Source organism: Taudactylus pleione, unplaced genomic scaffold, assembly GCF_031769625.1.
Source record: "Taudactylus pleione unplaced genomic scaffold, aTauple2 ptg000040l, whole genome shotgun sequence".
NCBI classification, from domain to species: Eukaryota; Metazoa; Chordata; class Amphibia; order Anura; family Myobatrachidae; genus Taudactylus; species Taudactylus pleione.
Window position 1 is genome coordinate 33,267,418 of NW_028284442.1, and position 23,993 is coordinate 33,291,410.

The following is a 23,993-nucleotide window of genomic DNA, read 5'->3' on the forward strand; positions in this document are numbered from 1 at the left end:
ATTAAATATGGGTGCAGGGTGTGTGGTGTGGGCTCATGTGTACTGCACACCCTTCACCCATTATAGATATGCCAAAGCTAATGACTTAGCTGATGTCTTGTGCACTGACGCCCCCCCCCCCCACATCCGCCGCTTATATACAAAAGCAAAAACATTGGTTGCACCGAGCTGTCGTATGTTTTCAAATTGCCCTGTGTATGGCCCGCATAAGGTGCATCTGTGGGAGGGGCCGTACATTGTAAAAGGATGCACAAGGGGGTATATTTACTAAAGTGAGAGTTTTTAGAAGTGGAGATGTTGCCCATAGCAACCAGATTCTAGCTATTATCTTCTAGAAGGTGCTAGTTAAATGCTAAGTAGAATCTGATTGGTTGCTATGGGCAACATCTCCATTTCTAAAAACTCTCACTTCAGTAAATATACCCCAAAATATACCAGTACACCTTCACAACTAAGAAAATAAGCCTGGGTTATAAATTGTCATTTAAAGATAAAATTGAGTTCTTAGATAAATGAGGTATGACTAAGCCGTCGGTCACTAGGTCACTAAGCTGTCGGTCACTAGGGTCTGCGCAACTTTATTCCCAGGTGTTTCATGAGGACAAATAGACCCAGGAGACTCTCAGTGTATAGAGACACATGGCTGGACCGCAAGTATACTATACCGTCCACCACCGATATAGTACAGGGCATCACTGCTGCTATCAGCTGGTGTATATATATAATCTGTATACTACTGTTACACCTGTGATATCTCTGTGTTATTTGCCACTTCTTCGACCTGATCCAATAAATCTAAGAACTGGGCAAACTGCACCACGTGTGGACTAACCGCCACCAGCATCAACAAATGCGTTACATACTTACCACATGCATCATGGACAAGCACACTATACCCTGGTTTAACTTCTGTCTAGAGAACTACTGCTCCCAGCACAATTTGCTTCCGCATTATTCAGTAATATTCAGCAAACTCTGAAAACTGATTGGAAGGAGTGCTGGGTTGCTTGTCTTGTTAGTGCAGACGTGTATTATTACAGATACCAAAGTATACTACTCTCTTGTAGTTTCAATAATATTTTTTCATCAAGTGACTTTATCATTCAGCTCCTATATGCCTGTGTCTGGAACTTGTGGATATTAACTCAACACATCTCTGAGAAAAGGATTAAAGGTCCTGAAATGTTAGAAACCGCTGTGGAATCAATGTGTTTTATAGTGCTCCGAGCGTCGCCCCTTCAAGTATATATATATATATATATATATATATATATACATATCAATATCTACTAACCGCAGTTGCATTTGTTAAGAGATATCAGCTTTACTATATATTACAGCTTATATTATTGATGTGGATAAAACCTGTTTCTGCGATCACTGTGTATCTTTTACTATATAGATTTGTTTGTATTAAATATTACATTTTTATTCAACGTGTCTTGACAACATTTTTCTGCCATATCAGCTTGGTATTTATTTATACAATTTATATTAAAACAGTTCCTTAAATAGTGTTTTGTACTTTGGATGTTTTTGGTTGGACTTATCACAGACCATCACTGGAACTAGCAGCAGCATCTATATAAATATTATACAGTATTTTAATATTTATATTATTTTTCCATTTTTTTTTAATGATTTTTCGCACATATTTTTATTAGCGCCTAGGAATTTTTTGTCTGATGTTCCCTTATAAAGACAAAATGAAATCTGTTAGTCAGGGTAACTCCTCTGTGACCTTAGCTAACTCTAGTAAAGGGCAAGTGGCTTACTGTGTTTGCAGAATGGAATTCAAAGTAAAGCAATATATATGCTAGATCATGTATTATATGCTAGCTGTATTATCTCCTAGATGACAAGCACAGGCTTCCTGCACAAGCCACATGCAGAGATCAGACAGCAGTAGCAGGCAGGGTAGCTGCCATCTGTTGGCCAGGCTGCAGAGGGAGTCTGGGAGCCAGCAGAACCGCATTCTCCAGTTGGGGAGGGGGAGGAGGAGAGTGCCTGCAGCTGCTCCACCCTCACTTTGTGTCAGCAGGTAGAAGCACAGCAGCAGTCCCGGGGGAAGGAGGGCTCAGTGCCCTGGGAACAGTCCATACTAAGAATGCGAGACAGAGAAAAGTGCTAATCCCACCGTCAGATTTACAAAGGGATCGGTGCAGAGGGGACTATCCCAGTCAGTGCTGGATCCCGCACGGATTGGCTCCTGTGGATGTGAGTGGGGCCAGAGGGGCCTGCTTCTACAGTCAGAGTGTGTGCAGTAGGGGAGGAGGAAGGAGGATCGCATCGCCTGGCTACACACGGCCTCATCTACCTGTGCATGCTCCCCTGTTGACTCCTGCACTAGCTCCCACGCTGGGGGCTCGCTCTATCCTGCGCCCGGTGGGGTTGGATTGCCAGCGTCAGGCACCTCTGGTTGCTGCTTTCCACGAGTGATGTTGCTGGACGACTACCAGGCTGAGCCCCCCCTGGTTGCACTAGCTGAGAACAAATGAATGGAGAGTGGGCAGTGAGTGGGCTGTGACTCCACGCGGGACACCTCACTGGTAGCGATCAGCGGAATCAGAGAGGCCCTGCTGTTGCTGTCATGGGTGGGGGTGTATGCGGCCCCCTGCCCTGGGGGTAGGCGGTTGGCACTGCTGGCACGCAGGGTTCCCGGGACTGGCAGGCTGCGCTATGGATGCCTGCTGCTGGCTGCAGTATGAGTAGAGCCTGGCTGCAGCTGGCATCCCACTGGCTGCTGCTGCTACTGATAACCCTGCAGCCCACTCTGGCGGGCACGGACCTGGGGCAGAGGCAGCGGGCACGGATCGCGGTCTTCCCCTTGAAGATGGTGTCGCCAAACTTCACAGTGGAGGGGATATTCGCCAGGGTGGCAGAGGCGAGCCCGGCAGAAGGCAGGCTGTTCCAGGTGAGTAGCCTCATGCCATCAGGCCCTGGCATCCACACTGAGCTGTGGCAGTGTCCTCATGTTCCTACATGCATGTCATCTATAGTCTGAGGCCCAGGGGGCAGATGACCCCATTGCTAGGACTGCGTGGTGTGGTACTTCTAGACAGGTAACTTACAGAGGGGAGAGACATAACTACATCCCATGGTAATAACTAGATTGGGTCTAGCCAAAAATAACATTAAAGGAACCTCAGCTGCAGCCTCTAATTACCCCGCTGCTCCTCAAAGGCCATAATGTAACCAATCCTAAATGCTTAAGTGCAGGTGACTGTCATTATCACTGGAGATGTGGTCTGCCAGTGCTTCTGTCCTATCTAATAAATACCATAAAAATGTACAGTAAATAGTTATCCATGCCTTTGACAACTACAAATGCAATTTTAAGATAAGGGTTTGATGTATTAGGGCAACATTCATCATGTTGACACTGGTGAAATGTCGTCATGGTCACCCTAAAATGAACCTTAATACTAATGTCAACATTTCATAGTTTAGCATTTTCCAGGTGTCGACATTTAACCAACTCGACACAATACATGTCGACTTTCTGGCGTAGTCATGTCAACATTGTCACTGAATACCCAAACCTTTGGTTTTGAGTTGTGCTTCTTTGATCTTTCTAATATGCTTATAGTATACGTGCTAACCTGAAACATGCTTGGATAAAGTTGTATTTTGCAGGATCATTTATTTTTATTATTATTTAATAAATTTAGACAAAAAATGTTTGTATAGGTAACCAAATGAAAGTGCAAGGAACTAGCAGAAGTTGCTTGGTAAAGTAATAGTACTACTATTATTCTTAATGAATGTGTACAGTTTTTTGTTTTTTTTTGTAAATAAGTACATTGATATAATTGAGCATAATTTGACATATTTAGGATTATAGCTGCTTTAAAATGCTGTGCACATGACTTTTCTACTGTCCTTTTAATAAACAATAAAACATTTTGAATTGTATAATTTTGTAAACAGGCACAGTATAACTGATTATACAAAATAATAAAATCAAATTGTATGGTGAATGCAAGCTTTATAAAGTTGTACAAGCATATCTTTGTTTTATTTTGGGAATCTATTGTGACTGTATGACCTTGGCTATAGAACTATGGCCTTTCTCATTTTCACCTACTGGGTAATTACAATCACATACAACTCAATTTGCTTACATAACCTGTTTATTAATTGGATTAAATGTCACTTGTGGGGTCTAAGGATCAGGGGGCTTATCTATTCTAGATTTACAAAACAAAACTTTAGTTCTAGCAGTAAATCTGAATGCAGTGTAGCTCCCTTGCAATATGTGCAGATGTGGTAGTTAAACATTATACATGCGTGAGAGTAATTTAGAGGTTACTGTTCTAGGCTCTGCACCCGTGTAGGTGAAATTGGTCACAAGGCTCTGCACCCAAGTGTTGTATTTCTTAATATATAAATTATTTATGTAGTAAAATATATTGAAAGTAGTATACTGTTTACTCCTTTTATGCATATAATTAATTTGAAAATAGAAGTGTAAATGCCATATAATACTTTCTTATTTCCATAATAAATAATACAGTGCTCATCCTTTTATTAAAAGGATTGATTCCTTGCAAATGAGCCTACATTTCTATATCATATGAATTTGTTAATTCAGTTTGTCACATAGATTTTTTTTTTTAATTTATTGTTCCCTCCCCCCTCCATACTTTATTACATTGCGCTTGCCAATTCGTAATGCTGTAACAATCTGATTACTTTTGTGAGTTCAAAAAGTTAGGATAAGGATGAGGGCGAACTAGGACGTAAGTGTATTTTTTATGTCACTAGATGAGTAATACATCCTACTGCAATCTAAGTTCAGGTGTCCTCCTGTTTACAGGAAATGGTAGTAAATTAAGGTTTTGCTGTCCCCTTCTCATCTAAAAAAAAAAAAAAAATTCCAGCCAGGTAGGCACTAATGTAGAATTTTGAATCAATCTTTTGTTTACTTATCTTCAAGTTATGGAACTTGCATTCCGATTTCTCAATCATACCTTTTATGTATTTATGAGAAAATTGAATAATAATCACATGTTCTTAGTCCTGGAGCAAATAGCTTGTAAACGTCCTAAAACGTTCGCACCTTCAATGTGTAATACAGCTGCTGCTGCTGGCATTTGTGAAATGCATTTGACAAATTCCTGCAGCATTTCACAATCTGAGGTTTGTGGGTACCTTAATTGCATGTAAAAGGCTGTCTGTCTACTCTTCACACGTGGAGACTCTTCCTGGCTCTGTGAGATGAATTCATTGCTGTAGTGGGCACACTTTTATACCTGTAGGAAGAACTTAGCTGTGACATAACAAAAGCAGTTGCAAGGTACAATACTTGTTTTATCACGGACACATTTTTATTATGTCATTAATATTACAACGTACATGAGCTGGGTAACTTCTCATTACCTGCTTCAAGGTGTCTGTCAAGTTTCAATGCCAAGGAAAATATATTTATTTACAGAACAATTGAATTTTTTTTATGAGGGTTTTCAAAGCCTTTATTGAATAAAATTAAATAAATGGGAAAATATGTAAGTCCTGTCCCTCCTTTTTTTTTTTTCTTCAAAATTGTGGCATAGACTGGGGTAATGGTTAGCATTACTGCCTCACAGCACTGAGGTAGTGGGTTCGATTCCCACTTCGGCCCTAACTGTGTGGCGTTTGTATATTCTCCCTGTGCTTGCGTGGGTTTTCTCCCACACTCCAAAAATATACAGGTAGGTTAATTGTCTCCCACAAAAATTAACGCTAGTGTGTATGTGTGTGAGCATGTGGTAGGGAGTATTGGCTGTAAGCTCCACTGGGGCAGGGACTGATGTGAATGGCCAAATATGCTCTGTAATGCGCTGCAGAATAAGTGTGCGCTATATAAATAAGTGGTGGTAATAGTTAATAATCCCCATTTGAGGCGTACCGACTTTAAAGAATACCATTTGGTCCAAAATTTACATCTGCCATATTGTGAACCATATATCTGATTAGGCCCTAAAATAAAGCTACTGATCAAAAATGTGTGTCTATATAAATTTTTATTTTTATATTAATCTATTGTATCATTTTTCTGTTTGCCCTGCATCTGTTATAATTTACACTTTGGGAGGAAATGTAATACAGTCCACATTTGCAGACTTTTCAGCGAATTTGCATCAGAATTCAAAGCAGCAATTCTTTTATAGACAAAATTAGCACTTTTGGAAATTCTGAAACCTCTTGCATTCCCCCAACCCACCCCCATAGTCCTGAATAATTTTAATGAGCTTACTCTGTTCATTCCTGCATTAGAAAAGACTGATGGGCCACATTAATGGATGTGATTAAATCTGTAAACACAATGGTATTTTTTTTTTTTCTTTTTAAATCAAGACAGTGAGGTCTTTGTAAATATTGTGTAGAGGTATTTTTGTCATATGATTAATACATAGACACAGATTTTCATAATAACTTCACACGTACACACGTTTTATGTAACTTCTGTGCTTTTTACTATATTAGGGCTATTAGTCTATTAGTCGGTGTGCTTTGGTTTTACATTTTCATTGTAATGTCTTCTTGCCACAGCAGATGCTAACTATATATTTTGTGCTTTACTTCTATACTTCAGTCATTGCTCCCATCTGATCCCATATAGACTACTCGCAGGCACCACCATGCCCACTTATACTAGGGAGCATACACTAGAGGGGCCTCAATACAGCATCCTTAACTGGGTATTAGTGGCTAGGGCACCTGGGTGCTCCGAGAAAGTGTGTGTCTGTTTTATCCTTTATGCACGGCCAGAGTTTTGTACCTAGCTCCACCAAATTTGGCATAGTGGTGTAGTTTGACCAAGAGTAGGTTTTTGTGTTTGAAGTTCATCAGGGCTATGGAAGTCAACATGGTGCCCACCAAGTAGGCTGTGGAGTCTGATTTGAAATGTTGGTTTAAACAAGTTTGCTCAGGATGTCTTCCAGTGCCTAAAACTGCACTGATCCAAAGACACAGACTGATATATACCAGTGGTGGGAAGGCAGAGCTCCAATGGAAGAGCAGTGAGTCGGTGGATCAACTGTCGCACTGACAGTTACTAATTTCCTCCAAGCAAATTTTTATATGCCATGGTCTCCCCGGGTAACGCTAGGTATCCCAGCTAGTAGATAACAAAAGGGTAATTGGAGAACATCAGAGCCATGGGAGTTCAATTTGAGGCAACTTATGTGTTTGAAGGGGATCCAGTCAATATCCCGACAGTCAGGATGTCAGGGCCGACATCCCGATGGTAAGTGCTGGAGTTAGGGGGAGGGTTAGGCACTAGGGGGGAGGGTTAGGTTTAGGGTGCTGGGGAAGGTTAGCTTCAGGCCCTGGGGAGGGAGGGTTAGGGTAGGGAGAGGGGGATGGTTAGGATACTGACCCCGTGACAATTGTCAGTATCCTAACCCTGATGGGATGCTGGCGCCAATATCCCATATCCAACCCCTTTGACGGCTTAGAGTGTTGTCAGTGGTCTATTTCTGTCCTATAGATCGACGTCTGGGATGGTTTTGCGCTTCAGGTATGCAATGTCGATGGTGAGACGCACAGTTAGACAAACATCACCATAAGTGTGTGGTGCGGCAACTGTCACAGGCTGCGAAATGTATAGCTGTAATGACAAAATGTTTTATTAATACAAATTTGTATATTAGTTGCTTCTACATCATGAATCTAATAATCATGGGCAATATTTGTCTATTATGATATACATCACATAGGCACTAATATTTGTTTGATCTGGTCAACTGAAAATCTTGATCTGAAAACCTTGAACTGGTCATCTGAAAATGTATTTATTACCAGTTATTTATATAGCGCACACATAATCCGCAGCGCTTTACAGAGAATATTTGGCCATTCACATCAATCCCTGCCCCAGTGGAGCTTACAATCTATATTCCCTTCCACATGCTCGCACACATACACACCAGGGTGAATTTTTGTTGGAAGCCAATTAACCTACCAGTATAATTTTGAAGTGTGGGAGGAAACCAGAGTACCCGGAGGAAATCCACACAGTTAGGGCCATGGTGGGAATTGAACCCATGACCTCATTGCTGTAAGGCAGTAACGCTAACCATTACACCGTCTATGAAAATCAGGACTGACCAGTGAATACTGGGGCTGTTGGGAGATATGATATAAATTGTCCACTTTCAGGACATTTTCAGGACAGTTGCCAAGTTTCGCCATCGCTTTCTCATAATCCCCTGAGCCTTTCTCTATATCTTATTTATGTGTGTGAAATTTTTTCATGATTCAATAACATGGGGTGTTATATTCTGGCAAGGCATGGGTATGCTGCCATAGTCTGGGAATAATTAAACCTTCGGACTGGGATTAATTAAATCAGGTTTTAAAAAACATGCTAGACCACACTTCTTCTGTATACTGCCCATGACGTCATCCCATGGTAGGCTTCTAATTGTGGCTGTTTGTGGCCACAAGTGCTGACTATGTGCAGAGTGTTCCTGTGGTTGCAACTCAAGAGTCCAGCATGTTATTGAAAACAACTGAGACTCGTGATCACAAGTTTGGGAGCCAAGAGCAGACTGCGTAGAGTAAATCGCACTAGCTCTTGTGGTAAATAACTTATTGCCAGCATCATGCCTTTATACTGTCATTGGTGGTAGGGTTTGGCAGACTGATTTCTGAGGGCTCGTTCACACCAATCTGAATGGGCCAGCATAGTTGGTGTAGAGGTTGGCATTACTGCCTGTGGTGTAGTGGTTAGCACTGAGGTCTTGGGTTCGATTTCCACCAAGGCCCTCTCTATGTGGAGTCTTTACGTTAATTCCAAAACCTCAGGTAGGTTAGCTGGGTTATAACAAAAATTAACCCTAGTGTATGTGTGTGTACATGTGGTAGGGAATATAGATTTGAAGATCCACTGGGATAGGCATTACCAAACTTTCTCTTTACAGTGCTGCAGGATGTGTGCGCGCTATATAGAAAAGAAGTAAAATCACTAATGCACACAGTAGTTTTTGTTCATTCTTTAAAAAAAAAAATCTCAATTTTTAATTATTTTCTCAGTGCATATGTATGAAGGAGCCGGGAAAATATTGTAGAGATCAGGCAAAGTGCTGGCAGACATAATTGCGAAGTTTGCTTTTAGTGATAATACTATGATAAAGTGATAATACTATGTCTAGCACATGACTTTCCCTGTACTAGGCATAACTGAGAAAACAGGGTGTTTGAGAGGGGTTTTGATATTTACAATTTAAAAGGGGAAGCGGTGAAGAATTTGTTCTTCGTTGCATAAAATAGAGGTATATACAAAGTCAGCAAATGCAGAACAGCAGCTAAGATTATCCCTAACTTGATTTAGTCAGTGCAGCACATCCTTGCTGGGTGCATCCTGATGGGGGTGTCCTGGAGCTGAGGTTCAAGTGGTGAGACCTGGGGGGGAGCGTGGTGATGCAAAATGCGTCAGAGTCCTGAGAGGGTTCCCTGCTCTCCCGGGAGTTTGGTATTGCTGCAGTGTTTACAGCATGTGTGGTCCAGGATAAGATAATGCCCTTTTTATGTGTGTGATGTGGTTTATTTAGTATGGTTTTTTGTTATGTATAATTTAGACCAACTGAGAAGTCATGGTTGATTAAAAATAATGGAACTTGTTAGTCATTTCTAGTAAGTACTTTGGAATATGGAAAATGCAGCAATAATTAGTATTAAAGGTTATTTTGGCAGTGGGTTTTAATTTTCCTTGTTTTCACAAGACATTCCAATTTTTACACACTGTCCTAGTATACATCATAATGCTCCTAATATTTTACCATGACACTAATATAATAATTCACCTAACCATGTTGGTTCTGCGTGAGTAATGGCATCCTTTGAGATCCAATTACATAAACATACACCGCTATTTCGATGCTATGTATGTTTTATGTAATTGGATCTCCCAAGGATTCACAAGGTATTTAAAGCAAATTTCATGTTGTTGGGGTGTCCAGGTTATAGTCATTGGGTCCATAACAATGGCGACATTCAGGGGGTGGATCCTGCCTGTAAAGAATTACTGATTAAGCCGGGGGGGGGTGGGGGCTCAAGTGAAAGAGAGAGATATCACCATGACCCCATTGTGAAAGTAAGGTCTGCCAGCAGCTGTTGTCCTGGGCAATCTGTCGTATTGCTGGGTGAAGGTTTGATAATCCAATACACCCAGGGACAAACTGGGGCTAACAATTTGCCCTGTTATTTCCTTATCACCGAAAAGGGGTCATGTCCATGAGTCACTAGGGTGTGCTGTGAGTAACAGGTGCGTGGCATTGCGTTACGTCCTGTCTTCGAGCAGCTCCTACAGTATGAAGTTGAGTGAAGTGATGTAATGATGTCACGTAGCGCCTGCAAATGAGAAAAAGCCTGCCAGCCCAGCAGATCGCTGGTCTGGCTTGCCAGTAGGGCCCATCAGCCCTACTGGCATTTTCCAGATGGCAAGTCCAGCTGTAAATACACCTATTGAAAAGCAATGACTGAACAATCTAGCACCTTCTCCCACCAACCAGCCCCAACAAAATAAAATACCAGAACAAACCTAGAAAATGAAAATGTACATATAATACACAAGGCCAAGATGTCCTACCTGCACTTGCTGCCTTGAAAACTTGCTGGTGTTCCAGGTTCTGTTGGGGCTTGTATAAATTACAGAGAGGTACAGGCCTGTTTGGAAAATATATATAGGCATTAAACACCTTTTTAAAAAGCCTTAGCTCTCACTGCCCCCTACCTCCATACTGTATATCTCTGCCTACTCTCTCCTTAGCTGTCTCCTCTCCACCTGAGCACCCTTCCCTACACATCTCTCTCATTATGTCCTCTGTATCTCTCAATGACCCCTATTTTTCTCCCATTGCTCCCTTCATAGCTTTGTATTGCCCTCTATATAGCTCTTACTCCCCACTGTGAGACGCACTTTCTCCATATCTCTGCATCCTCCCTTCCACAGCAGTCTCATCATGCCCTCTTTCCATATCTCTCTGCCCCTCCCCCTCCATATATCGGTCTCATCTCCCCCTCCATATTTGTAACTGCCCCTCCATATTTCTCTCACTGACCCCTACCTACATATCTGTCTCCCCCCTCCATATCGTCTTACAACCCTCTGAGCTCAAGTCGCTCCATATCTCACTCCTTCCCCTCCATAGCAGTCTCATCAACCCCTTCACATCTCTCTGCTCCATCTATAGCAGTCCCATTGCCCCGAGATCCCCTATCTCCGTATCTCTCCACCCCTACCAGTCCTATTGCCCCCTTCTCTCCAAATCTCCCATATCTCTTTACACCCCCCCTCCTATCCTACCCTGTATAGCAGTCCCATTGCCCCGAGCCCCCCAATCTCCGTATCTCTCCACCCCCCCTCCATACCAGTCCTATTGCCCCCTGAGATCCCTTCTCTCCAAATCTCACATATCTCTTTACACCCCCCCCCCTCCTTTCCTCCCCTGTATAGCAGTCCCATCCAGCAGCTCTGTGCACTCATTCCAGCCGCACTCCAGCATCCATCTATTTTCTGGCTGCAGCTAACAGGAAGGGGAAGTGCACTGCAGACTGAGGCAGAGGGGTGCGCGGGGCTTGTGGGAGTGCGGCTGCCTCCTGAGTCCTGACTTCTCCTCGGATTGCTCAGGAAGCGATCCGCGGAGGCAGGCTAAAGGCCTAGGTCTAACTTTATAATGTTCACAACGCAACCCGTAAGTCGCCACTAGAGAAGACTCTAAATTCTCTACAGGCACAAACTCCAAACATATAGTGCCCTGTTCACAACTGAACCCATGTCCCCAGCTTTGTGAGGCAGCAATGCTAACTTCTGTGCCACCCTGGCTTATGTTTCTGGAATTAACAAGTTGGGTCTAAAATTTCCGTTTCTTATAGAGAACTTGTTTTACATCCAGACGTAGGCTGGCTGGCATGTGCAGAACTACAGTAAGGCGTCTAGAGAATTCGAAAACATGTTTTCCCTGCACATATACAATTAAAAAGAAATCTGTGCATTCTAGACCTTACCATGCCCAATGCCACTCAATGTCCGTCTTGCATTCAAAACTGCAATATCCCCATTGGTTGGGCTGTTTCGTCAGATATTGTCTAACAATTGTATTTATTTTTGGGTCGCCAAAAGTCTTTGCATTGTTTGAGTTAGTGGAGTTGATGTTAATTCACCATTAAACTGTATTCCCTATGATACCACCATCATATCCTAGAGACCTGCTTGACCAAATATTGATTGAGGTAAAATTTAAGCTGCATATTTTATATTTACAGTTATTAAAGGAAGTGAAAAAAAAGGTTTAAAATCTTCTGTGACATTAGGTTAGTGGTGAACAAAACATTGTTGAATTTCCTAGCCAGTGAGTCAAACCCAGGAGCCAGCTGTGCATACATTGACCCTGATTTAGAGCCGGACGCTCTGACCAGAGCGCTCGCTCTGAATCAGGGCCCACCTCCATTAATATGGAGCGTCCTCCTGGACGCTCGAATAGCTGTGGGTCACCACCCACAGCATATACGAGCGTGCAGGATGATGGTCACGATGGTCTTGACCATCGCGACCATCGAAACTGCGAGCAAAAGCCTGCGGTTGAGTTTTTCAACCGCAAGGCCAGGAGTGATTTTGGCTCTATCAGAGCCAAAATCACTCCCACTGACATCACTAGTGATGTCAGTGGGGCCGGCTTCAGACGGTAGGCATTCCCTTGGGAACGCCTCCGTCTGGCAGGCACGCCCCCAGCACGCCCACCAAAGGGGGCGTGCTGTCAGTCAACATCAACAGCACGCCCCCTTTGATGAGACACTCCGAGCGAAGGAAAGTCCTTCGCTCGGCGCGTCTTGCGCATGCGCACGACGGAGCTCCCTCCGTCGTGCGCATGCGCAGTGCGGACCATCGACCCACTAGTGAGCGGACAGCCGCTCGCGAGTGGTTCTGAATGAGGGCCATTGTCTTCAGTGGAGATAATTCCCAATAGTTGTGCACCAAGAGCAATTTTTTAGTTCTATTGGCTACTTGTATCCTGAGATTTGTCTAGCCCTGCATTAGATAACTTTTTTTCTAAAGAAACGCATGGCATAGCTTTTTATCGCATTGTCTTGGGACCCAATTCATGTTGGTGACTGTTCAGAGTTTTCTGGTTTATTTTCAGATCAGTCTGCTTGTTTTTTGCCCCACAGACAGACCAGTTTGTTCGAAACCATTAAAATTGTCCAATTGTCCAGCTTGCTATGTGTGTAACCCAAAGAAGTGTATTTATTGCACCTCTGCAGTGTTTGGTTAGTCTGGTTTTATGACTTTCGGTTGTCTCTGTTGTGAAAGTAGATGTTTAGCCTGTCACTAATATAAGCCATACAAAGATTATGCTTCTGTGTACTGACAGTGTTATGCTGCCACGTGCGCGGCACTGCAGAGAGCTTGGAGCCAACCAGAGCCGGCCCTAGGCATAGGTAAACTAAGCAAATGCCTAGGGGCATCCAAGCCTGCCTAGGGCGGCAGAAGTTTGGGGCAGGCACAGCCGGGGCACCTGCTGCCGGGTGGGCAGAAACTCTGGCAGTTGTTATTGCCGCTGCGCATCATCCACAATCGGAGCTAAGCTAACGGGCCGGGGTGATGGGTGCTGTGCTAGGAGAGGAGTGATGGGTGCTGTGATCTGTGCTGTGCTGTGCTGGGAGAGCGGTGAGGGGTGCTAAGAGCACAGCACAATGGGGGATGGGGCCACAGCAAAGCGATACCCTGCCCCTTCCAGGAGGCCACATCCCTTTTCAGAATCCCTCTGGGGGGGCAGGAGGGTCACCACCCAAACTCTTGCCTAGGGCACTAATTTGGCTGTGGCCGGCTCTGGAACCAACTTGGCTACTGGTGCTGGGGAGTCAAGTAACAGCCGATATGCCACCCCCTTTGCCCTTGCTACAGCTATGACTAGGGGGAAGATTAATCAAACTTGGAGAGAGAAACTTTATTAGGGTGATTCTCTGTGTGACGCGCAGGACATTTACATACATTCAAGCACGTGAACTGTCTCTATACTTTATTTTTCTGGTGTCCAAGTCTTAAATACTTCATTGGTAGAAAATATACACCAGATAAAATGTCCCTACAGTAAAACCGTTCCTTCTGGAATTTTAAAAACTCTGCATGATGCACAGGACTCGGAGAGTGATGCTCTGTGTGATGCACAGGACTCGGAGAGTGATGCTCTGTGTGATGCACAGGACTCGGAGAGTGATGCTCTGTGTGATGCACAGGACTCGGAGAGTGATGCTCTGTGTGATGCACAGGACTCGGAGAGTGATGCTCTGTGTGATGCACAGGACTCTACTGTGCATCATGCCGAGTTTTTAAAAATAACTGAAGTATTTAAGACTTGGACACCAGAAAAAAATTATTGATATAGAAACAGTTCAGTTACTTGAATATATGTAAATATCCTGTGCTTCACACAGAGAATCACCCATTAACCAATCCGCTCCTAGCTGTCATTTTTCAAATACAAAGGCCTTGATTCAGACCCGGTCGCAAGCGCTGAGCGCTCGCAACCAGGTCGATGGTGGCCCACAGCGCATGCGCACGACTGAGCCGGCTCCGTCATGCGCGAGACCTGGCTTGCAACGGGCACTCCGTCACTCCGGGTCTCGCACCAGAGGGGGCGAGCTGTCGATGTTGAGTGACAGCTCGCCCCGTTTGGTGGGCTGGCCGGGTGGGTGGCTGCCCAAACGGAGGCGTTCCCATGAGAACGCCTGCCGTTTGGGGGCGGCCCCAATGACATCACAAGTGATGTCAGTGGAGAGCTCCCGGCTCTGTTAGAGCCGAAAGCTCTCTGGGGCTTGCGATGGGCGAGACCCTAGCACAAGGGTCTCGTCGCAAGCTCGATGGTCTTGACCATCGCGACCATCATCCTGGCCACTCGCATTAGCTGTGGGTGGTCACCCGCAGCTATGCGAGCGGTCAAGAGGCCGCTCCAAAAAAAAAAAAAAGCCCGGCCCTGATTCAGAGCGAGCGGCTCTGAATCAGGCCCACAGTCTGTAAAATGACAGTTGGAAGTTGATTGGTTGGTATTTTATCTCCAACCACTTTATCTCTCTTTAATGTTTGATACATATCCCCCAAAGCCTTTATTTCCCTCACCTGATACTACTTCCCGTATGTGTCCTGCCCCATGCCCACTCCTGTCCCACTAGCTTCTATTGTCTCAGCACTGCCCTCTCACAGGCACGGCCCTCTCTTCCATTTGGTTCACGTCCATCTTGTTTGTTCTCTTCTAAGTTGCAATTATATTTTAGATGATTTATAATTCTGATGGCTGCAGAGTTTTGTTGATGATCGACATGACTGGTCAAGTTGTAACTGACCCTAAAGCTGCATACACACGTTCAGATAAAGTGAACGATTTAAACGATAACAATAAAGATCTTATTGTTATCGTTCAAATCGTTCACTTTAATGCCCCTGCAAATGACCAAACGATGGTCGATGCGCGGGCACGAATGGTCGTTATCGACCATTGCCCAGGCAAACCGGCATACATGGTCGATTTCGACCATGTTAGCCTGTTTACTATAGGGACCCGCAATCGTTAATCGCGGGTTGTTATAGGTTAATGCATGTGTTGGATGTTCGATAATGATCATCCAACACATGCAGAACGATCAGATAACTATCGTTATCTGATCGTCGTGCCGTAGTCCCGTGTGTACGCACCTTACGAGCTCAGTCATACAGCAACACCCTAGAGGAAGAATATCTGAGCAAAACACTTATATATAAACAAAGTATACATGTTTTTCTAATGAAAATAAATACCATTCACAATGCTCAATGCCCAATCAGATGCCATATTCTCTAAACACCTCCAGCAGTGCCCAGACTTGGCTGCTGATTCTACTGGTGTTTGCTACTTGCCTTGCAAATATTCCGGGACGATTGTTCAAACCTTCTAAAGTAGGTATTACCTGTAACAACCTATTAACTACTAGCTATCATTTTATAGAGTGTACTAGATACATGTTTACTACAGTGTGATTGGTTGCTATGGGCAACACTTCCACTTATCTTCGTTTGAAGGTTTGCTGGATCTCCCAACATTGGATTCTACTGAAAGAGCTGTATTTTCCAGTTTGGAGTTTCCCACTAGGAATAAAAAATGGAGGAGAAAAAGGGGCACATGACCATTTCTTTAATTCGTACTGTGCCCCGTCATCTAGTGGTTAAGCTTCAGACAGATATCCTGAGTATGACAAGCAAATGATCACCCAGTGATGTTGGTTTCCTAAACTCCTTACCGTATATCATTATGATTCAGACTATTGTATGATGTCATTTGTGGTGTTTTTATCCTGTTGCTGGAAATGCTGTTTTGCTCATGAATACTTAGCCTTTCTTCCTAAGTACAAATCGTTTTCCTCTCCCAATGAAATGCTAGACTCTTCCTTATTACAGAACTGAAATATTTATCTAAATAGCTCCGTATTTATACATAGATGAGGACTAAACCATGACGTTTAAATTGTTGAGTATAAATCCTGTAGTTATTCCATGTATGTGAGTCAGCTCTGCAGTTCCCAGCCTTTGCCATATAGTTGTCAGTGGCTTTACATATTCTTTAACTAAACCTATTCATAGATGGAGCAATTGCAAGTCAAGAATTTGCGGCTTTTGATTGGCTGCTCACACCCCTGTGTCTCTTTTAAGCTGTTGCGCCAAATTGATTTGCTGGCTCTTTGTTCCAGAACTGGCAACCCTTGGCACTAGTGCCGCAAAGTGACACTCAAGCATGTGTTGTGTGGAACCAGTGGGTACCCTCTCCTATTCCGCGCAGTGCTTTGCTTCTCCCCTCTTAAGCCACTTCGGCATGCTTAACCATATCCAAACTGGAGATCCCAAGTGTGGCCTGCATACCTAGCAAAGCATGGGCCTCTGTTAAGTGCGTGAACCCTGTCACAGTTGGACCTGATCATAGTCGAATAAAAGTACAAAATTCTGAAGCAGATCTTTGTTTCCACACTGCAAATTTCAAACCTAAACTGAGCAAACTAGCTTCAAAAAAAGGAAAAGCTAGAAAGATACTGATATTTTTGTCACCCATCTATTTCATTACATTTGTTAATGTTTGCATGTGTTCTGATGGTGCTGGCACTCCGGAAACGTGTATTTTGTTTTCTTTTTGCAATGTTGAACGTCTGGCACCCAAAGTGGAAAATGTTGCCTACCCCTGTATTAGTTTATTTTTAATTCCCAGACTTGCTTAGGTTTTCACAAACCCATATTTGATAAATGCACACACTCACACAGGGGCAGGGCCAGTGATGTCACAGGAGCTTAAATGACTGCAGCATTAGATTTGAAATGCTTTTTAATAGAGCAGCAATCGACTGTCAGGCAGATGAACAATCTGTTTGACCTTCATGCTTCATTTTGGACATTTTAAACTTCTGTGGTCTAGTGGTCCTATTGACCCACAAAAATTACAGTGCATGTGTCCACCTGAACATTTTAATGTTGTGTTATTGATTAATTTGTCAGTGTTACTGTTCTACACTTGAATAATATTTGTTATAACTGTTCAATTAAGACCGTGTTATTAGAATAATTCCTGAGCATTTGTTTTATGGCAAACTTAAAGTATAAATAGTATATAAATCACCTTGCAAGGCCATGATTCCATTTTCTTAGTACAGTGGCCCCTCTTTATGCTACTTTTATTTTTTTAAATAATACCACCTAGTGGGACTGATTCGCACATTGCTGCGACCACTTTAGTGTTTTTTCCTGCAGTCACATCTGCGACTTTATACTAATGCTATTAAAGGCCCTTCCCCTAGTGTACAAGCATGCGGCTGAATGCACAACTGCTGTGACTCCCACTTTGAGCGGCTGCAGTCCAACCATCGGAAGCACCATCGGGACTTGCAGATTGCTAGGTGCAGAATCTCTGTCAGAGCATGTATGCGATTAAGCGTCTTGAGTTCGCACCCACTCCCATAACACGCCCATTAGACAAAATATTTTTGTGCGTCTGCTTAAATACATTCCAGCGTCAGAGTGCCTCAATCGGTCCCGCGTCTCTCTGTGCGTAGACACACGTGTGTTTTTTAGCTATTAAGATGTATGCGCTAATTTATGCGAACATCGTCAGTGAGCACGAATCAGCCCTGTGTATTCTATTACATATCCTCTTTAGTCTCCAACCCTGAAATAAAATATGTATCCTGTCTGTATGCTGGCATGCCATATATACTAGTAGATAGATTATTTTTTTTTATAACCTCTTCACTGTAACTTTATAGTTTTATACACATGTTTCTGTCTGGCTGTGTTTGGGGGTTGTGGAATGATCTAGCATTAAACGGGGGATTATTCTCCCTTCTACAGCTGTCTAATGATTAAACGCAGCACAACCCAAGAACGCCACCCTGACATCTGTATTGTAAGAATGGAGTCTCAGCGGGGTTAAAGTGAGGGCAGGACATAAGTAACTTATAAAAACACTGTTTAAAGTAAATAAAAATGTCACTACACGTCTAATAGGATTAATATTATTAGGCAGCTCTTTGAAAAGTTTAAGCATTTGTTATCGGGATCACTGTACAGCTCAGCACATGGCAAAGCACTGGCATATTCGTGTTACACAGCGGTTCGCTGTACTTCATTTGGTGTGAACATGGTTTTGGACAACACGGATGTGTACTGTAATATATCCACATCAAGCTTTATTCTTCCTGATTGTACACACCTGCAGAGCATTTCATATTATTCCTTCATTATTCCTGGTTGTAACCACTTCAGAGGCATTTTATTTTACCCAAAGAGATGTTTGTGCTACTAATGAACGTGGCATGGCAAAGAGAACAGACTCGAAGTGGTTTGGTTCTGTCCCAGCAAATAGACCTTTAAAAGTAATCACACCCCCCCCATCACTTAATTCCAGCATGCCTTTATCTGCAATGTCAGAATGGAGATCACATCCCACACGCACATTTATTGGACATAGTCCCTGAAAAATAACTGTAGCATGACAGCTGTCACTTGTGTTCCCTATCCTGACAAGTGTTTGTATACATAACCAATAACATCTCGATTGGCAACATGTATATCATATCCCGACGCTGGCAACCCGAAGGGAGAAGGTCCCAACAGGGCAGGTAAGTACCCTATCCCTACCCCTCTAGTGGCACCGCTGTAGGGGGCATTACCTGAGGGGGCACTGCTGCAGGGGGCATTACTATGGGGCATTTCTATAGGGGCACTGCTGCAGGGGGCATTGCATTACTATAGGGGCACTGCTGCAGGGGGCATTACTATGGGGCATTACTATACGGGCACTGCTGCAGGGGGCATTACTATGGGGCATTTGTATAGGGGCACTGCTGCAGGGGGCATTGCATTACTATGGGGGCATTACTATACGGGCACTGCTGCAGGGGTGCATTACTATACGGGCACTGCTGCAGGGGGCATTACTATGGGGGCATTACTATACGGGCTCTGCTGCAGGGGGCATTCTATACGGGCACTGCTGCAGGGGGCATTACTATATGGGCACTGCTGCAGGGGACATTACTATATGGGCACTGCTGCAGGGGGCATTACTATATGGGCACTGCTGCAGGGGGCATTACTATACGGGCACTGCTGCAGGGGGCATTACTATACAGGCACTGCTGCAGGGGGCATTACTATAGGGACACTGCTGCAGGGGGGGGGGCATTAGGTGTAAATTGCATAATATGTGGCATTTTGTGTAAAGGCATTACAATATGTGGCATATGTAATATGTTCTGTCTATATTTGTAATTTTAATAAAATAATTTGGACATTTGCTGGTTTTATTTAAGAAATCTCAACTAATATTTTTGAGGGATGGATATTAAATGTGTCAGAAAAGGCCATCTGATGATGGACAGGGGGGGCGCCAAATTACTGTCTTGCCCTGGGTGACAAAAATCCTAGTTTCGGCCCCGCCTACACCTAACCCTCCTCCCGGGGGGGGGGGGGGGGTGCTTGACCTTATCCCTCCACCCTAGGAGTGCCTAACCCTAACCCCCCCCCCCCCCCCCAAAAAAAAAGAAAAAGAAAAACCTAACCTTTAACTTTGCTACACTCCCTAAACCAACCCCCCCCCCCTCCCCCTCCGCTCTCTGCGGCTAATGCTAAGGGCGCCACGGACTTACCTCCTTCGGGCTGATGTCCTTCGGCGTTCCGGCGTCGGGTTTAAGATAGGTGTCAGTATTTCGACGCCTATCTTTAGTCCCTTGTTGGGATTCGGATGTCTGTATTGACCACTGGCGTCACTAGGGGTGTGCGGGCCACACTGGGTGACACCATCTGAGGGGGTGACAACAAAATAGCAGAGCTGCTCTGCTATTTTGGTGTCACCCCGTCGGATGGTGTCACCGTGGAGTCAGGACACTGAGAGAAGCAGAGGAGAGACACTGGGCTGCCCCAGCAGCTGCAGGAGCGCTGGGGAAGCCCACTGTGTGCCGAGAACTGGAGGCGGTAACGCCACCAAGAATGTCATTAAGTTTTATGAGCAGTCACTAAATACTAAACCTGGGTCATTGTAGGATGCATTGTCAGGTCTTTGATCTCAGCACAGAAATGCTTGGATAGAATATCCACTTCCCTCACAAGGGAGATTATTTCTCCAATGCAGCTAAAAGGTTCACATGTGCATCTGGGATAACTATGGTGGGGTATTAATGCTGTTTGTTGCATGGAGGAGACATAGTGGTGGCTTTTGCATGTCACACACACGTACTATGCAGCTTTATTTTTACCACATGGTTTTGCCAAGGTGCACAAGTTAGAGTATACTCCTAGCTCCAAAATGAGACCCAGTCACTACGTACTCCTAGCAATTAGTTTGTGGTTCATCCAGTCCAGGTTAGCCTATATGAGATTGTTGCTATGGGTTACTGCGCATTGTGTATTGCTTGAAATATGAAGGTCACAGTTTAAGTGATGTGAGGGATCATGGTACTTGTTTGTCCTTTCTAGGTTTTTATTTCTTACTTTGTACCTACCACTTTACGGGGGGAGATGTACCAAGCCTTGGAGAGAGATAAAGTACAAACCAATCGGCTAGTGTTCATTCTAGCACCCTGCACCTGTCACAACCCGTGCAGTTTCTCTTTCCCTACCTGGTGTTTTGCTCTCTGCTCTGGTGCTTCTAGCACACTCAGCTGATGCAACAAACTGCTGAGATACAGACCAGAGTGTGCTAGAGGCACCAGAGTAGAGCGCGACACCACAGGCAGGAAAGAGGAACTGCACAAGTTGTGACAGGTGTAGGGTGCTAAATGAGCACCACAATCAGCACCTAACTGTAATTTTTCAAACACAGTCTGTAAAGCAGGAATGGGGAACCTCAGGCCCGGGGGCCATATAAGGCCCTCACAGCTTTTTTCTGCTAGCCTCATCTGGCTAGCAGGGTGCCTAGAATGGCACCATGCAGCCAGAATCTGTACAGCAGTGCCACCAGGTGTGTCCTTAGGATGCTTCAGACAGTCACACCGCTGCCCTTACAGCTACTCGTTGCTGTAATCACTGGCAATTGTGACCCACGCCCCCGCGTAGGACTTCACACGGAGGGGGCATGGCCTGCACCAGGCCCGCGAGTAATGTTATATAAATCAAAATGGCCCTCGGCAGAAAAAAGGTTCCCCACCTCTGCTGTAAAGTGAGTTAGGAGCTGATTGGTTGGTACTTTATTTCTCGACAAGCTTTGATAAATCTCTCCCATATATCTGAGTACGATTCAAAACAGATGCGTGAGAAACAGAATATCCACTATTGCTTTGGAGATGTGTACTTTGTGGTAAAGTAGAATAATCCTTATTTGACTTGCTAGACACCAGTATGTGGTATTTTCAAGCTAGAGTGCTATCCTCTCTATAAAGTCTTTGTGGAATGTGGAAGAATGTTTAGACGCATAGGTTGTGAATGATCTCATGAGGTACTTTCCGTATACAGGAGACACCAGTCTTCCTGTTTTCCTTGGGCAAGGGTGGGCAAAAAAAAAAACTTTATTAGCAGAGCCTGTCAGGCACATATTTAGGGACTAGTTCTAGTCCGAGTAGCTGACTTGACTATGGGCTTTGCCAACCCTTGTATTTATTATCGTCTCAATATGAACTCCAGGAAGTCATTTTAAACAACAAGCTCCTTCTTCCCAGTGTATGTAATATCAGTGGTCCTGTCCCTTAGAGACCAGTTCACTTGTGTAGTGGGGATACATCTCGAGGGCACATGTTGTCTGGCTGTAGCTTTTGCTATTTGAAGAGGAAGTAGTGTTTTCCAACTCCGGTCCCAAAGGTACTCCTAAAGTCCGTGTTTTAAAAAGACTTGTGTTTGGGCACAGGTGACTTTATTTAGTGCTTCAGTTGCTTCGATCCAAGCATGGCTATCCTGAAAACCTGGACCAGGTTGACTTGACTGGATTTTGGATCCACTGGTTACTGTTCTTCCAAATTCTCTTTTTTATCATTCTTTTATTTTTAGGTCACCCCAAGGGCTCTGAATTTGCCTTGCATAATAAATATTTAGATGCAGTGCAAACATAACAAGATATTGACTTACCGTACAGTGGTTTCTGCATGCGCACTCTCACTTAACGCGTAATTCTATTGCAAAAGGCTTATCCCGGTGGTAGCGTGGTAATTCCGGACTGGTAATACACGCGTTAAGTTTGGGGAGAAGTAGGGAGATCACCCTGTACCCCCCAAAAGGCGCCAATTAACATTGCAGAACTGTGTAAAAGGCTATTAGGGACCATAAGCAAAGTATTTAGGGTTCTGCAAATGTGTCAAATGGCTGATTTTTATTTTTTTGCTAATGCTGAAAGAATGATAGAAAGCAAGTGTTTTTCAGCAATTTAGAGGCTGTAGGTTATTTTGGGTGCATAAAGCTGCTTGTAAGGGGATTTTCGTGCCATTCCCAGACACTTTGAAAACTGTGTCCAAAAACACCTGTAACTCCCACCTGCACGCTTAATAACACCTGTCCCATCAATACAACACTGTGATAATCCCTGTGGTGAGTTAACACGGTCGTTTAGTTAAATCATAAAAAATTGTGCCCGATCACGTTCTCCCCCGTAAACACGGATGATTGACTTGAACCCATAAACTGCTAAAATTTACAGTTCAAAACCATGCAAAACATAGAAGGATACAAGTCATTAAACCCTACTGCATTTATAGTTATCAACCCCACAAAGCCAGAAGGTTCAGCGCCACTGTTAGCAAGGGCGAGGAGATAATGTTATAAGTGTGCAATGATTGTAATAAGGGAAGAGGGCCCCATTCATCAGCACTTACAATCTATAGATCTTTTTAACTGTTTTTCTAACCACAGGATGGGCCCCAAATCTAAAAAATAATATAAAATGTCCCTGAACCTGATCAATGACGTTTGAATGACCTCAGACTTTGTTCCCCAATTTTTTCTGTATATTGTGGTCATTGGTGTCAAAAGTTCAAAACATTCAGTCTCTGCCAGAGTGTTCGGTGGTCACTCATGATTTCACGCTCACATTTTCCTAATGTCCAGTATGTTGGATACATTCTGATACGGGATTCTGTCTATAAAGTTGTCAGTGGCACAGGTTTCTGATCTAGGTGTAATTGCTGTGACAGCTAGATGCCCACACCTTGCTGGAACACCCTAAAGAAAAGGTACTATGTATGTTTAACATGATTGCAAATTAATGTGTCCGATATGTTGTTTATCAAAATAAACAGCCTGTGCCCCTCCAGCTGTTGTAGAACGACAAGTGTCAGCGTGTCATGGCAGCTTGAAGCTGGTAATACAGTTCGGAGAGACCTGGGTTACCTAATCCTCTTTTTAAATCTCTGGCATAATATTTTTTTAATCTGGTTATAACTGTGCTGCTTTCTGCAGTCCTTGCGTACAACCTTGGGATCTGGGGAAAAGCAAATATTACGATTGTGGACTGTTTCCTGTGAAACAAATGCACTAATGGATAGCAACGTGTACTGTACCTCTCCCCCTCCCTTCT

General features: G+C 43.8%; 1 protein-coding gene across 1 annotated transcript in view; it reads left to right on the forward strand.

Moving 5' to 3' along the window:
• Positions 1–1,983: 1,983 nt before the first annotated feature.
• Positions 1,984–23,993, forward strand: part of RNF43 (ring finger protein 43) — a 65,271-nt gene continuing 43,261 nt past the window's right edge. Inside the window, exon 1 of the mRNA XM_088454259.1 lies at positions 1,984–2,914. Within this exon, the coding sequence (XP_088310385.1) occupies positions 2,684–2,914 (231 nt within the window). The 5' untranslated portion in view covers positions 1,984–2,683. The remainder of the gene's footprint in view (positions 2,915–23,993) is intronic.